General features: G+C 45.3%; 1 protein-coding gene across 2 annotated transcripts in view; it reads right to left on the bottom strand.

Moving 5' to 3' along the window:
• Positions 1 to 5,428: 5,428 nt before the first annotated feature.
• The window catches only part of NIBAN1 (niban apoptosis regulator 1), a 161,697-nt gene continuing 152,338 nt past the window's right edge, over positions 5,429 to 14,787 (bottom strand). For both annotated transcript variants that reach the window (XM_027083024.1, XM_027083023.1), the window contains 2 exons: positions 12,083 to 12,194; positions 5,429 to 9,937 (listed from right to left, as the gene is read on the bottom strand). In XM_027083024.1, the coding sequence (XP_026938825.1) occupies positions 8,838 to 9,937; positions 12,083 to 12,194 (1,212 nt within the window). In that variant the 3' untranslated portion in view covers positions 5,429 to 8,837. The remainder of the gene's footprint in view (positions 9,938 to 12,082; positions 12,195 to 14,787) is intronic.

Here is a 14,787-nt window from a genome sequence, read left to right as displayed (position 1 = left end):
TGCTTGAAAGCAAACACTTTACCATAAAAAAATGCTCTTTGCTTCCCTTTGAAGATAACAAGGAAGGGAGGAAGTGACAAAATTGTGCCTTACTGGACTGGGCTAGGGGAGAGAACATTTTCGAGAGAAGGCGTTTTGGCTATGAGGTGGAGGCTATTGAGGGAGAAGGGAGTTTTGAGAAGCCAGCTTCAAAGAAGAAAGGAAAACACAAAGAACCAGTTTGTAATTGAGCTGTAAAAAGACTCAACAAAGGAAGTCAAAGCCGTGATTACATAAAAAGAGACAAATTGGGGGATATTTAGTCTGGAAAAGGGATCTCAGTTGTTTGGAGATGTTTGAAATCTGTCAGGAGGAAAAGAGCTTAGATCGCTGTGTATTTCCCTGATGGACAAAATCGGACCCATGGGATGGAAATTATAGTTAAGGACGGTGGCAGAGGAGGAGCAGAGCATGACAGTAACATTTCTGCTCTCCAAACATCAGAGCTGTCTGAAAACAAAATGATCTCCTTTGGGAGATAGTGAGTTCCCCATCCCTAGAGGATGACCAACTAGCAGGAGGTTTTTTAAAGGGTAAATGCAAGCACTGTGGAAGCATTTGCACTCGATGAACATTAGGGTATCTTCCAACCTTGAGAGTCTATGATTCTATGAATATATTGAATATCTAGGCATGCAGGGAAAACTCCCTCTCTTCTAAAAGTTATGAGTCAAAACATATTAGAAATCATTAAAAATTTCTTGGTGATACATGATGAAGTGCCAAAAGTTGTCAGCATAAAAGCTGAAGGAGTTCTGAGAAAAAAGGCTTGAAATGATGCAGGGAGCAGAATGTGAGTCCTGATGCAGTCCTTGGTGCTGGACAGACAAGAAAAGACATTCTTGGTGAGATGGCATACTACAAGATGTAAAGGAAAATTATTGTAAGCCCCCAAACCTTTTATTCAGCTTTCATTAAAATTTTAAAAGAAACCATGGGTCACTAGGTACAACAATATTCTAGCAAGAAAGCTGGAAGTGCAAAATCTGATACAAGTGCTTTTAAAATGTTATATCCTGGGGATCATATTTAAACAGGAAAAGGAGAGGGATTAGGAATATTTACAAATCAGTTACCTTAGAGTTACAAAGAATATAGAATACTAACGAGGTAGGATAAACTTTTAAGTAAGATTTATCCTTACTTAACTGTTTTGTGGCAGGAAATAAGAGTTTCTAGCTGGTTTAAAATTTGGGTTTACTTTCGTTTTATTTTCCTTTTGAGAAGGGAAAAGAACTTTCCTTCAGAAGTGGGTGTGTGTTTATAATTATCCCCCAAGGACTGTAACCTTCCCTGAAGACTACCATTATTTGCTATAGAAAACTGCATCTATTATGGGCATGTTTGTTGTAGAGAATGGTGCTTGTTTATATGAACTTATACACTGTTTGTCACCGGTCAAATTTTCTCACTCTCCTGAGATAATTAACATGTTGATCATGACCAATGACCTTGTTATAATTAATCTAAGCAATATATAAAGTATATATTGCTAAGATGGGGGGAACTCTTTTAGACCTTTCTTCTTACAAGGTTTGTAAGTTTAAAAAATACTTTTAAATAGAAGACTCATTTTCCAAACCAATGCAAAAATCAAGATTCTTTGATAGATCAAAGGATTAAGGTTGAGAATGATTGTGTTTTGTTCACCTAACGGAGAGTGGGGCTACAGCAGCACATAGACACTGGGGAAGGATGTGAGAGGGACCAACGTTCTGTGTGAGTGTTCATAGTTAGTATCCTACGGAGGCAAGAGTACCGTTTTAGAATCAAACAGAAGTCATCTGAATCCTGGTGAGGCAGGCTGACTGCACTGATGCCCCAGTTAATGGCTCCCCTGAACTCTTGCCCAAGGCAGTGTGTGACTTTGCAGCTCTTCCATCCCTGAATCTCGCCCAGCCTTGTGACTTGCTTTGGCCAATAGAATGTGGCAGAAGTGATGTTGCACCAGTTCTGAGCCCAGGTCTTAAGAAGCTTTTTGCCTCTCTCTCTCTTTCCTTCTCTCCCTCTCTTTTCCTGGCTTCTGCAACAGGAATGCGCCTGAACCAGCCTGCTGAAAGATGAGAGACCACACGGAGTAGAGCCCAGCTGCCCAGCAATGGATAGGCTCCACCAACATACAGCCAGTCACCTCCCACACATGTTGAGAGAGCCAGCCAGGATGAGAAGAGCCGTCTACCTGGTGTTTGACCCATAGACTTCTGAGCAATAATAAATGCTCACTGCTTTAATCCACTGAGTTTTGGAGTGGTTTCACTTTGTAGAGATTGCTAAATTATACACCTGGTTCAACTAGTTACTAGCTGTGTAACCTTCAGAAGTTGCTTAACTTCTTTGAGGCTCCTTTTATTCATTGTGCTTAAATGCACATTATCTCTTTTAATCCTGACAATAACCTTGTGATTGGGTGCTATTATTCCCATTTCACAAACAAACTAATTCTTATAAAGGTTAAGTGGCTAGTCCAAGTTCACACAATACGTTGACAGCCATACAATTTTCTCATAAAGGACTTCAAAGCAAGTAAACCAAGTTTATAAGCAAACTTCGTGAAGAATTCTAAATTGTGATCTGAAAGGCAGAAAGGCTCATGAATATTAAGAGTATTTCCTTACATGGAATAATTGAAAATCTCAGTGCAGAAAAGATAACCCTCAAACTGAAGGTAGTGCTGGCAGGGGCTGATTGTTTTGTTCCCAGGGTCCAGCAGGGTCCATGGCACATTAGCAGATATCGATAAATATTATTTGAAAAAAATTAATCCATAAATGAATCCTGACAGTACGTGGAAAACATCATTTACTCTAAAATCTGAATCAAAAATTTAAGGTTCAAAACTTGAAGCGTCCAGCAGACAGAAATGAAGATACCTTCATTTTCCCTCACATGATCCCTCTCAAACTGTGCAGAAAAAACTGTCCCCCACATGATTCAGGCAGGAGCACAAAGGAGGGTGAGGCAGGGAGTGGAGGTGTTGAAGTCTTACTAGGCGACGTCAGCTCTTAGCTTCAAAATCACCCCAATGCCTTGTAGAAATTCTCCAACACATAAACCCACTTTCCTACCCCAACAGTTACACTTGGAATTGCTAATACAAAGAGAGCTCTCACTACTACATATGCATACCCCTTTGTGTAGAGACCAGAGGGGAAAAAACACAACTGGATCTGCAGAAGGTCTGGAAGAGCTTCCACAGAGGACTCAAGGTTCCTGGGAAAAGTGTGTAGAGACTAGGAGATAGCAATCTCGATAAAAATTTTCTTCGGGGTATCTGTAGGCAGCTGGATTTTGGATTTTAGCTCATGACAGAGAAGAAATAAAAGAGGCAAGAAACAAAGGGCAAACGTTAATAGGTTCAACAATCAAACCTGCAATTTCTTGAGTAGAGTCCTCAGTTGCCACTTCTGCTGCCAGAACCTTTCTTCCTCTTCTTGCAGAACCACCATTTTCTTCCCAGATTTCCCAGCTGGACTGAATTCCCCCAAATCAGGGACCACATCTTCTTCCCTGCTCCTTGGCCATCCTCAAGAAGAGGGCTTGCTAGAAGGAAGATGCTGTCCATTAATTCTCAGGCATTTGCTCATGCTTCACAGATCTGGATGCCATTCAATGGTAAACTTCTTAAACTTTTTGCATTGTTGACCTCATAGGGACCTCAGGAAAACCCAGTGGAGGCTACTTTCCTGAAAACTAGGAGGTGGTTCATAGTAGCTAGCTTGATTTGGGGGCAACTTGGCTCTGATGCTCCCTCACAAAGAGGGATGGGTGTGCAAAAACCCATGATCAAGTCCCATCACTAAAACAGAACTATCTAAGTAGACTGAGGGTGGGTAAACTTCCCAGCATCACAGATCCTTATTATGTGCTAAGGGATCACCAGCTATATCTCCACTTGTCTCTTACATCTGGGATTGGGGATATTTATTCATTTATTCAACACTTCTTGAGCATTTGCTATATGCAGGGACCTATGCTGTACTAACGATTCAAAGACTAAAGGCAGGGTCCCTGCCCCAAGGCACAGGACAGGTATATGGCTGCAGCAGTGAGAGGAGATGAGCAGAAGTGAGCACGTACATTTGGCTGACAGTTCAGCAAAGTGTTATTGGGGGTGGGAGCGGGATGGGGAAACTGGCCTGACTTGTACTGACTCTTCCAGGAGAAGTAGTGGGAATTGGCCGGGTGGGGAAGGGAGAGACAGATATTCTTGACAAAGGGGAGGCTGTGACAGAGGTTGAGAGGTGTTCAACCAGGAGGGGCTCGAAGCTTGTGAGGAGAGAAAAGCTGTAGTCGACCTTCCCCGGGACCTCCGTCAGTTCCATCCTAGCCACACCAGATAAACATAGAAGAAAACACATGCAGGGCTTCCCTGGTGGCGCAGTGGTTGAGAGTCCGCCTGCCGATGCAGGGGACACGGGTTCGTGCCCTGGTCCGGGAAGATCCCACATGCCGCGGAGCGGCTGGGGCCGTGAACCATGGCCGCTGAGCCTGCGCACCGCAACGGGAGAGGCCACAACAGTGAGAGGCCCGCGTACCGCAAGAAACAAACAAACAAACAAAAAACATGCAAAAGTGCTTTCAAATTCCCCCCCCCCGCCCCAATTCCAATCTGATTATTGGCCCTAAATAGAAGTTCTGGAGGAGCCGCCCTGAGACTGATGCTTGCGTACCGGAAGTTGGGTATGGACGGAGGAGTGGGAGTGGTGAAGCTTGTGCTACACAGTGTCCCCATCACCACCAGACATGATTTCTCCAGTTCTTCTTCCTCTCTTGCCTGAAGCTGTTGGTGTAGATAAAGTTAAAGCTGAGATCATAGAGAACGCTTATGCCAGATAAGGAAGCAACCACCCACTCTGAGCTCTCCCTGGCCGTGTCCACCCTGAGAATTCGAGGTTACTGATACAGGGATCATGTCCACCGTGCTCACCTCTGTTTCTCCAGCACTCACTAGAGCGCCTGCAGACACAATCATTGTTTTTTGGATGAATGAATTTATGGATGAATGAGCAACTGTGGATATTGGTGAGTAAATATTGTTTTAATTATAATTATAGAAAGAATAAATATTTTGCTCAGTGTTGCCCACTGAAAACAAATTTGTTTGAACAGCAGTTCAATTACATCAAGAATAATTGCCCATTGCTGTATTATAGACGTAATCCAATTCCTAGAGAAATTAGCACATGCATTTTAAAAGCATAATTACAACTGACATTAAGTGACGTCCCTGTGGCTTCTTTCCTGATGACAGAAAAGTAAAAAGTTCCATAATACAGCAACAGTGACTCACCTTTCTGTCTCTGAGGACTCTTCCTCCCAGCTCAAGTATGACATATGCTTAAAACATGAAACCAGCCCCATTCCAAATAAATATGACATTGGACACTTCTTCAAGGACAAACATTTTATTGCAATATAGGCACTTGGCAGGGTAAATATGTCGTTACAAAGTGTTTTAAGTTTATATGCTTTCTACAGTGACCAGAAAAATCAATCCACAGTGTAGATTTCTTTGCTGAGGTTGCAGACTTCAGAAGGCAAATCGTAAAACCCATTTGTTTATGGTAAAGTAAGAAGGCACATGTAGCCAACTTTTTTACCTAGAGAAATTGTATTATTTAGTCAGTGATGTCCTTCTCTTCCCCAAATTAAAATTGCTATGCAGCATATATCACTTATCGTTTTTTATAAAGAAATAAAATCACTTGTCTGAGAGAACTGTGGAACCCTTTGAAATCACTGGCTCCGATCTGAGGGTTACAAAACCAGACTTGAGAATCTCTGTAATAAAATGTAGAAGATCGAGCCTGAAGACCTGTAGTTCTTCACACTCAGCCTCTTTATAAAGCTTTTGGACAAACTGGAATCTTATCCTTGTGGTCTCTAAAATACGTTTTTTTTTTGAAAAGAGAGTTTACTCTGCATAATGCAAAGCACTACTGTCTTTAAGCTGCAAAGGAAAAAAATGACAAGCTAATTATTTTTCAAGGAAAATATTCTTTCTTTGTGAAAAGTCAATAGTAACATATCTAAAGTCATGGAATTTTTGCTGAAGACCATGTCTTGAGGTTTTATGCATTTCAAATGATTTGCCCATAAGAGAGAGCCCCAGAGCAGCCTGCAGAGGCTTTTCGAGCTGCTCATTTAAATCACAATAACCTTGCTCCAACCTGGAAACCACTGAAGCAAAACAGATAAATCTGTATTAAAAGCAAGACAAACTCATGGTAATATGAAGCTATTCCACTCAACATGTTAAAACAGATAAGGAAATTTTAATGCACTTCAATTTCCTGTTCCATCTTCAAATGGAACAATCATCGGACTTAATCTAGTGGACTTGTCTTTTGTGAAATATGTACAGAAAAATTCCTTGTGTTCTCAGCTACATCCTTCCACTTGGTGTCTGGTCGCCTCTGGTCTACGGATGGGTAAAGGGAGGGCACTGATTGATATTCATCCATCCAATGAAGTGACAGGTACTCTCATTTAGGGTTGGAAAAATCTCTTAGCTTTCCAAGGTGTGCCAAAAGCCCTGAAGTGAGCAAAGGGAGGAAGCTGGGAAGCTCCGGTGTGGGCTCAGCCTGGGCCCTGACCTCCTCGCTTCCTTGTCACAATTCTCCCGGAGAGAAGGGCAGTCCTGGGCGAGGCTGGGTACTGCTCCTTTGGCTCCTGGCCTTAATGGGCAGCACATCGGACCATCTGGCCACCTGCCCCTTGGACTTTGGACTTGATTTAAGAGAAGACTCCCCAAGGGCAGAAAGCCCAAGTAAAAACATCTCCTTGCCTGACAGCAAGCCCCAAATAGCCCTGGCACAGCGGTGTGGTGGGTGATCAGTCCTCACATTTCCTGAGCACCGGGACACAAGCAGTTCCTTGTTAGGCACTAGGGATATTCAAGTGACTTGAGAAGGCAGGGAGCCATTATTCAAGGCTGTGTGTGCAGGAAGTACACAGGATGACTAAACCCTAGTGTCTGTCCTTGAAGGAAGGAGCCCCTGGAGAGACAGGAAGTAAACATAATTGTAATATTCTAAGCCAAACGCAAGGACATGAGTGAGCACGGGCACTGCGGGGACCAGGGGAGGAGTGACATCCACCTTTACCTACAATGAGATCCTTCACAAACGTGAGGATCTAAACACTGTAAAAGGAGTTGAAACAATTCAATATGAGAGTATCCTGATCCTGATTATTCTTCATCCCTTACGACCTAGAAATCCAAGCAATTCTTCATGGAGAGGTGGAGAGGGAGACATTTTAATTCCTGGTTAAATGGTTAAACTATGGGACAAATTCTTTAAAAAACTGATATAAACTACTTGCTGATGATGATCAAAACAAGCTCTTAGGACAATATTAAAATTTGTGGAAGGAAACTTCAAGATGTGGAACTGGGACTAAAGCTTTCAGGAAATAATCTGGTATTTTTCTGAAGGACAAGAGGACACATCTTTTTAATCTTTTACAAGTAAGTCCATTCCACCTTTAACATTAACAGGTAAAGGTCAAAATCCATTTACAGGACGTATTTCCGTCTATTTCCATTAAAGTGTAAGCTCTGGGGGAAAGGAGCAGAGTCATTTTCACCACAGTATCCCAGCACCTGGGACATAACAACTTGCTGAACAACTGAACAAATAATTTCCATTTCTGGTAACATCTTTGGAACTTAATGATCTATAGCTTGGTTTTTCTCTCCCTCTCTCTCTTCCTTTCTCGTTCCCTTTTCTTTCCCTCTTTTCTTCTTTCTTTCTTTTTTAATTCACTGTATTCACTTCATTCCCTCCTGAGAATAAACCAGGACTGTTTCAATGGAAAGACAGAAAGGTGTCATATTTTTTCTTTTAGATTAAGTTCTTTGGGCCTTTTAATTTATACTAGACAAGCACCTTATCTTCTCATTTTTTTCTTTCTTTCTTGCGTCCTTTTGTTGTTGTTGTTGTGACTGTGCCTAACACAGCATGTGGCCTAGAATAGCTGTTCAAATGATGTCTGTTTAATTGGTAGGCTTTATGCTCGATAATTCAGCTAAGCTCTTCCTCTGCACAGTCTAAGGCTAATTTGGAATGCTTTCAGGCGTAAACATGCCCAGGAAATCTCCTTGTCTCATCTGATTTTCTCCAAAAAGTGATTAATTTATAAGAATTAACAAGATTAATTAGTAAGAAATTGATAGCACAATTAGGAAGAGGCCCAGACAGCTGCACAGACCACAACCTTCCTCCGTTTCTGCTCCCCATCTCAGCTTCCCCTGAGATGTCTCAGGCTCTGTGGGGCTGCACACAGCAGGGGGGACTGACGGTCACCACCTCCCTTTCTTGCAGCCTGAATGTGGACTAATGCTGAGTCCTTAAGAGACCGTGAGGCTGGTATAGTAAGCAGACGGCGAAGCTGCATTTATAGTATGCCTTTGCATTCTTACAAAAAATTTAGAAGCCTTGAAGTGCGTTAGAGGAGAATGTGCAGAGCGCTCCGACTGTCTTCTCCACAGCGACCTCCCTCCCGGGACACCCTCAGCTGCCTCTCACCCCACACACTCAGTTACCTTTGTAATTCCTGTCAAAATGCTAAAGCAGTAATTCATGGCAGAACAGTTCCACTGCACAAAGGGTTGCCTCAGCGCTCATGCTCTACGCGCATTCCCTCTAGCTTCATGACACAAATTAAGGAAGTACTTCATAATTGTTTTTCTTTCTGTTCTGGTAACAACTCGCAGGCAACCCCGAAGTGTATCCTTGAGCTGTAGCCTTTCGGCTGAGTTTGTTCAAAGAAAGACTTTTGGCAAATTGTCCTTTTCATTCCTCCGAGGGCCGCTCTGGGGGATCTTCTCTCTGTGAATCTAGGCTATAGGTGTCTGCGTCACTCTCAACCACCCACTGACACTCGTGAACGCGGGTGGCCTTACTCTTCTTTGCCTCCACGCTAGCGGTAGCCTGGGCTGTGCTGTGACTCCCTCCCACCGCCTCTTCTTGCAGAGAAACCTGGCTCTCACCGGGGCTGACGGGGTCACAACTTAACTTGCAACCTTCTTGGGGCATAGCCTCAGCCTCCACAGCGCACCTGGGCCCTCCTCCCTCAAGGGCGTCCAGTCCGGAGGACCCGGCCGTGAGCTCCCTCTCCGTGGGCTCCCCGGCCTCCGCTGGCTCCTCTAAGGGGCCTGGGCCCCTGGCGCCCTCGCTGAGCCCCCCGCAGGCTGGCTGAGCCTCTGGAGACGCCCCCAACTCTACCCCACCGGCCTCAGCCTCGGGAGAGGGAGGATGGACCTCCCTCTCACTGACTTCACTTTCTTCGCTGTTGACCTGACTAGAGGCAGCTGCTTGATCGGTCTCTGTGTAGATTTGGGTCATTTCCTCTTCTTTTTCAATTTCTTGGGGAACAAGGGTCTCCTTACTTGTATCTTTTTCAATCTCAGGCGCGGCAGATTCCCCTGGTACTTCAGTGGTCACCATCAACAAATTTCTGAGCTCTTTCAAGGAGCCCAAGGCGGAGGTGGGCTCTGGCTTTTCCTGGGTGGGTTCTTGACCCTCATGAGTCTCTCCAAACTCCAGCTCTGACGAGTGTTTGCCCAGGGCTCCTGTTGTGTCTTCTGCAGCTACCGGATTCACAACAGGGTCATCTGTGCTTGAAATGATGACCTGCCCGTCCCCATCTGGGGGTGGGCTGGGCATAGGGACCCCCGGCTGTTTTTTTTCCCCTGACTCCTGGAATACCTCGTTACTCAGGATCTCACTATCTGGAACTTCCGGCAGAATGGCCGAGGCTCTCCTGGCAGGGCTGGCCTGGTTTGACCCTGCAGGAGTTTTTAGATCAGTTAAGCTGGACACGCTTTCACTGGGCAAGGCCATGTTGTCTTCAAATAAATTGTGTTTCTTCAGGATAGCAGCTTCCTTTATCACTGAGGGATACCAGAAAACAAAACATAAGGTTAATACTCTGCCCTGGCCAACCTGGATTTTCTGATTTTTATCCAGAAGCCAAACTCCCCTCTCAGCTTTTCTGTCCATCAAAATTTCCCAATTTCAAGTTCCAGCTTACATCCACCCTCTTCCAGGTAGTCTTCCCTGATGGCCAGAGCCTACAAACGCGTGCCAAACCCTGAACCTCTGTAATGTTCATTCATTCATTCCTTCACTCATTTACTTCTTCAGACAGCACACATTGACTGGACATCAACTATGGGACAGACTCTGAGAATCCAAGGATGAATAAAGTATGGCCTTGGCTTTCAAGGAGCTCAAGTCTATAACAGCATGATCTGTATCACCCGTGGTGGCCCCCAGCACATTTCATTAGCTGCTAGTATGTGGGGCTCCAGTTTGCCTACTTTGACTGAACTCCTTTAGGGCAGAACAGGCCTTAACTTTCTCTGCTTTTACTCGAAGTCCAGTCCTGAAAGTGTAACGGGTCCTCAGTACTGAGCATGCAGAGAGAGCTCTGTTGACCTGCAGTGTCCAAACTGAAGGCCTATGTACCTCTAACTCAGCCCTAGAGGCCTTGAGAGGAGTAAAATCAACAGTAACAACCAGCAGCTGACATTTCTGACAACCAGCCTCCACCTCTGGCTGTGCAGGTTGTACAGTGCCCAGTGATCTCACACCCAAGGGGATGCCATTCACATCAGGGACAGCATAGATGTGGGTATTCAGCGTAGTAATTTTCCAGCAGGCAGCAGGAGCATGTCCTGCTTGAACCAAATCAGTATGTCATGACGATTTTTTGACAGAGAGCAGTCAGGTGTCTGGAGGAAGGGAGCCTTTTTCTAATTTGCCCGAAGGTGCTATGGTGGACTACCCGTGGCCTTGATGGAGCCCTTCCTTTGTGCAGATACTGTGCTGATGTCTTTTTTTTTTTTTTTTTTTTGCGGTTCATGGGCCTCTCACTGTTAGGGCCCCTCCCGCTGCGGAGCACAGGCTCCGGACGCGCAGGCTCAGCAGCCATGGCTCACGGGCCCAGCCGCTCCGCGGCCTGTGGGATCTTCCCGGCCCGGGGCACGAACCCGCGTTCCCTGCATCGGCAGGCGGACTCTCAACCACTGCGCCACCAGGGAAGCGCTGTGCTGACATCGTTATACTCCTTATCTCACTGGATGAGCTACTTGGACCTGGGGCTGATGCTTGGTCAGCTTTCTGTGTGGAGGGGTTTTGGTGATGCTCTTTGTGGAGACCAGATATGCTTCAGGCCTATAGTTTTAGGGATGGCCCTCTCCAGCCTATTTAATCCAAGTTTTCCTGTCTACACTCCTATCCCAAACAAGGACTGATTCCATGGGACACTGGGTGCTAGAGTCTTAACAAGACTCACAGAGGACGGAGTCATCGCCCAGTGTCTTTCTGTCCAGCTGAGCGGAGGTGAGGAATGTGCTGAGAGAGCAGAGCAGCTGGGAGGCCCTGATACTGAATCACCCCCTCCAGGCTCGGGAGGGGCTGTGAGCCTGTGGCTAAGAAGAGCCCTTTTTCCTCTGTTCTGTCTGCAACAGCTGGAGGAAGATAGCTGTTCAGGAGACACCCTGGGTTTAATGTCTCTAAGCCTTAGTTTTCTCATCTGAAAAATGAAGCTTAAAAATCTCCTCTCGGGCTTCCCTGGTGGCGCAGTGGTTGAGAGTCCGCCTGCCAGTGCAGGGGACACGGGTTCGTGCCCCGGTCTGGGAAGATCCCACATGCCATGGAGCGGCTGGGCCCGTGAGCCATGGCCACTGAGCCTGCGCGTCCGGAGCCTGTGCTCTGCAATGGGAGAACGGGAGAGGCCACAACAGTGAGAGGCCCGCGTACCGCAAAAAAAAAAAAAAAATCTCCTCTCACAGAGTCCTTATCTGGATTGAAAGAGAAATAATACCTAATGGGCCAGTGGAGTATGAGTCAAATCATATGACTGCTCAGGGGACGTCCCTTCTGTCCCTGTTCTCTGTCTCCCCAGCTCCTCCTGTCAATTTCCTCTTCCCCTTTCATTCCTGTTGATAAAACCTAGCTGGCCTCCCAGGGTCCACTCAGGGGTACTCCCCTCTATCTAGAGCTTTCTCCAGCACCAGGGAAACCTTCCTTACCTTTCAGAGTTTCATCAAGGAGGATCTGATGTAAAATCTCCTCGTAGACGTTTTCAACATGGATCATATTGGTGTGATCTGCAAAGATGAACTGCTCGTATTTCTGAAGCTCCTGTAGAGGAAGAGATAAGAAGACGAAGGGGACAAAGCATGAGATGCCAGTTCTCAGAGGAGCTATGGAAAGGACGGCTGTCACTTGTGGTCCCCCCTTGGAGTGTGATGCCTTGGTCATTCCCCTTCCCTTTCCGCAGGCACCATTCCCTGTACTGGGGACATGCTCTATGCCCTTCGAGGGGGCAGACGCCAGAGATTCTGATCATCTCAAGGCCTTGTCAGTGGGTCTGGGGCCCTCCTTGTTTTCATCATAACCAAAACATTTCCTCCCTCTTCTGCTTCTGCTATTTTTTTAAATGCCAAAAGTACTTTACTAAGGTATAAGTTATACCCAGAAAAATGCACACATTTTAAAAGTACAGCTCAATGATTTTAAATGTATAAATATACTCATGTAACCATAACCCAGATCAAGACAGAAAACACTTCCATCACCCTCATACCCTTTTCTAGTCCACACTCCTCCCACCCCAAGAGATAAGCACTGATCTTGTGTCTATCACAATAGATTAGTTTTTCTTGTTCTTTAAAATTATATAAATGGAATCCTGTATTTTTTGTGTTTATTTTTTGAGATTCATCCATGTTTCCACATGTAGCAGTAGCTCATTCCTTTTTATTGATAAATGGCACTCATATGGGTAAACTAAAATTGTTTATCTATACTCCTATTGATGGATATTGACTGTTATGAACATAACTGTTGTGAATATTCTTGTGCATGATTTTGTGGATTTAGGACTTATTTATCTTGAGTGTACACCTAGAAGTGAGATTGCTGGGTCCTAGAGTAGAGGTATGTTTAGCTCTCTTAGGATGGGACCCCTTTTCAGGTGTGGAGAATCTCTAGTCAAAGACTCTTCAGAAATGTTCTCCTCTTTCCCTCCAACTGGCCCTGGAACTCACTGATTCCATCTAAGGCAATCCAGGCATCATGCAAAATCCTTTAACACTTCCTGCTTTCCAAGAGTTTCCACATGGCTTGCCTGTTATTGGTATTAGGTCAAGTCATGGATCAAAATGAACTAAATCATATCCTAGTGATTAACTCAGTAATCCTTGCACCTGATGGTTCTGGAGGAGGGCTCCTGACATCTGGTTCTTAGAGACCCAGGGACTTAGCAGTGGGATTCAATGCCTTTTGCCTGGAGGGAGAGGATTTACAGCAGGTGATCAGAAGCCACCACATTCAGACTACTCTCAGTGCTAGGACTTGGGGTTCTATAGCCCAGGACCAGATCACAGTGGGTAATAATGGGACCCCTTTATACCCACCCTAGGGAAAGCCATAGGACTGAAGAGACATGAGCTTCCATGATCTCAAGAGGGTCTGTGGGACAGGACAGACATACAGAAAAGTGCCACATGGGAAGAGCATTGCCCAGGAACTGGACACTGCCCTGGACTAGCTGTGGGACCCTAGGCAAGCCAGGTCACTGCTCTGCGCCTCTCTCTACCTCTGCAAAATGAGGGGCACAGGCTCATGTCTGCAACACCTTTCATCTCCCCATGTGGTCTTCCGCTCCTTAGTCCCCTGACTGTTATTCATCCCTCAGGACTGGGCGAAAACACGACTCTGGGAAGTCCTCTCTGCCCCCATAGGCAGAGTTGGGCACCCTCCTCTGAACTCTGCGATCACTCTTCCCCACAAGGCTTCTGCTGTGCTCATCACAAAGTCCACTGTGTACCTGTCTCTGTCTCCGGCCTCTAGGCTGTGAACCCCAGGACAGCAGGGACACTGTCCTGGCACAGCGCCTGGATCGTATTGGATACATATTTTATATATGTTTGCTGAATAAATAAACAGTAGACCTTTAAACTTTCAACCAGCTAAATAATCCTGCAGAGAGGAATCATTTCTAGGGGAACTTATTGTGATGCGTACAACTTTACAAAACAGGTCTTCTATACTGAATTGATCAAACTGTGACATATATTGAATTCCCTGGATCCACTAAATTGGAATCCCTGAGGGTGGGTCTGGGAGAATCAGAATTTAAAAAAGGATCTCCCCAGGCAATTCTAAGGTGCAGCTTGGGTTGAGTACCGCAGATCTTGGAAGCTGTGACTTAAAGAACCGAGGGAAACACACTTCAGTTAAATAAAGAATCCTTCTCTGAAGCAGATGCTCCCCTAATTTATTTATTCTGTAAATCCAGATGTTTTTAAATGTCTTGACCCTGATACAATATCCTTCATTACTGAAAACGCTGGGCCTTTCTCTTGAAACCAGTCTCTCTTGATTAAAAATCACAAGAGCCTCTTACAGATTGGGTACAACTCTGCAGATTCCTGGAAAAAGGGGAGCAGACTGGAAGGGGGACTTTCCTTGCTCTTCTGCCCTCATGGGAGGATGTGGCTCCAGGCCCCCAGATTGCCTTTGGAATTGGAAAAGAAAACTCAGCAGAACATCTGCGTGCAGACATGTCCAAGGTGCACTGAGTCATCCTTTGGATGGCTGGACTGTTCTATCCACATCAGGCAAGAGTCAATCATATAGACAGATTCTTTACTGCCCTGATTTGATCAGATCCTTTTCTATGAAAGAAATATACCCTCAGAAAGGAGTGCCAGGTACTAGAAATGCCCAT

This window comes from Aethalodelphis obliquidens, unplaced genomic scaffold (assembly GCF_003676395.1).
Source record: "Aethalodelphis obliquidens isolate GAN/ISIS:26980383/991018 unplaced genomic scaffold, ASM367639v1 scaffold48, whole genome shotgun sequence".
Classification (NCBI taxonomy): domain Eukaryota; kingdom Metazoa; phylum Chordata; class Mammalia; order Artiodactyla; family Delphinidae; genus Aethalodelphis; species Aethalodelphis obliquidens.
This window is presented reverse-complemented; position numbering and strand designations above follow the sequence as displayed.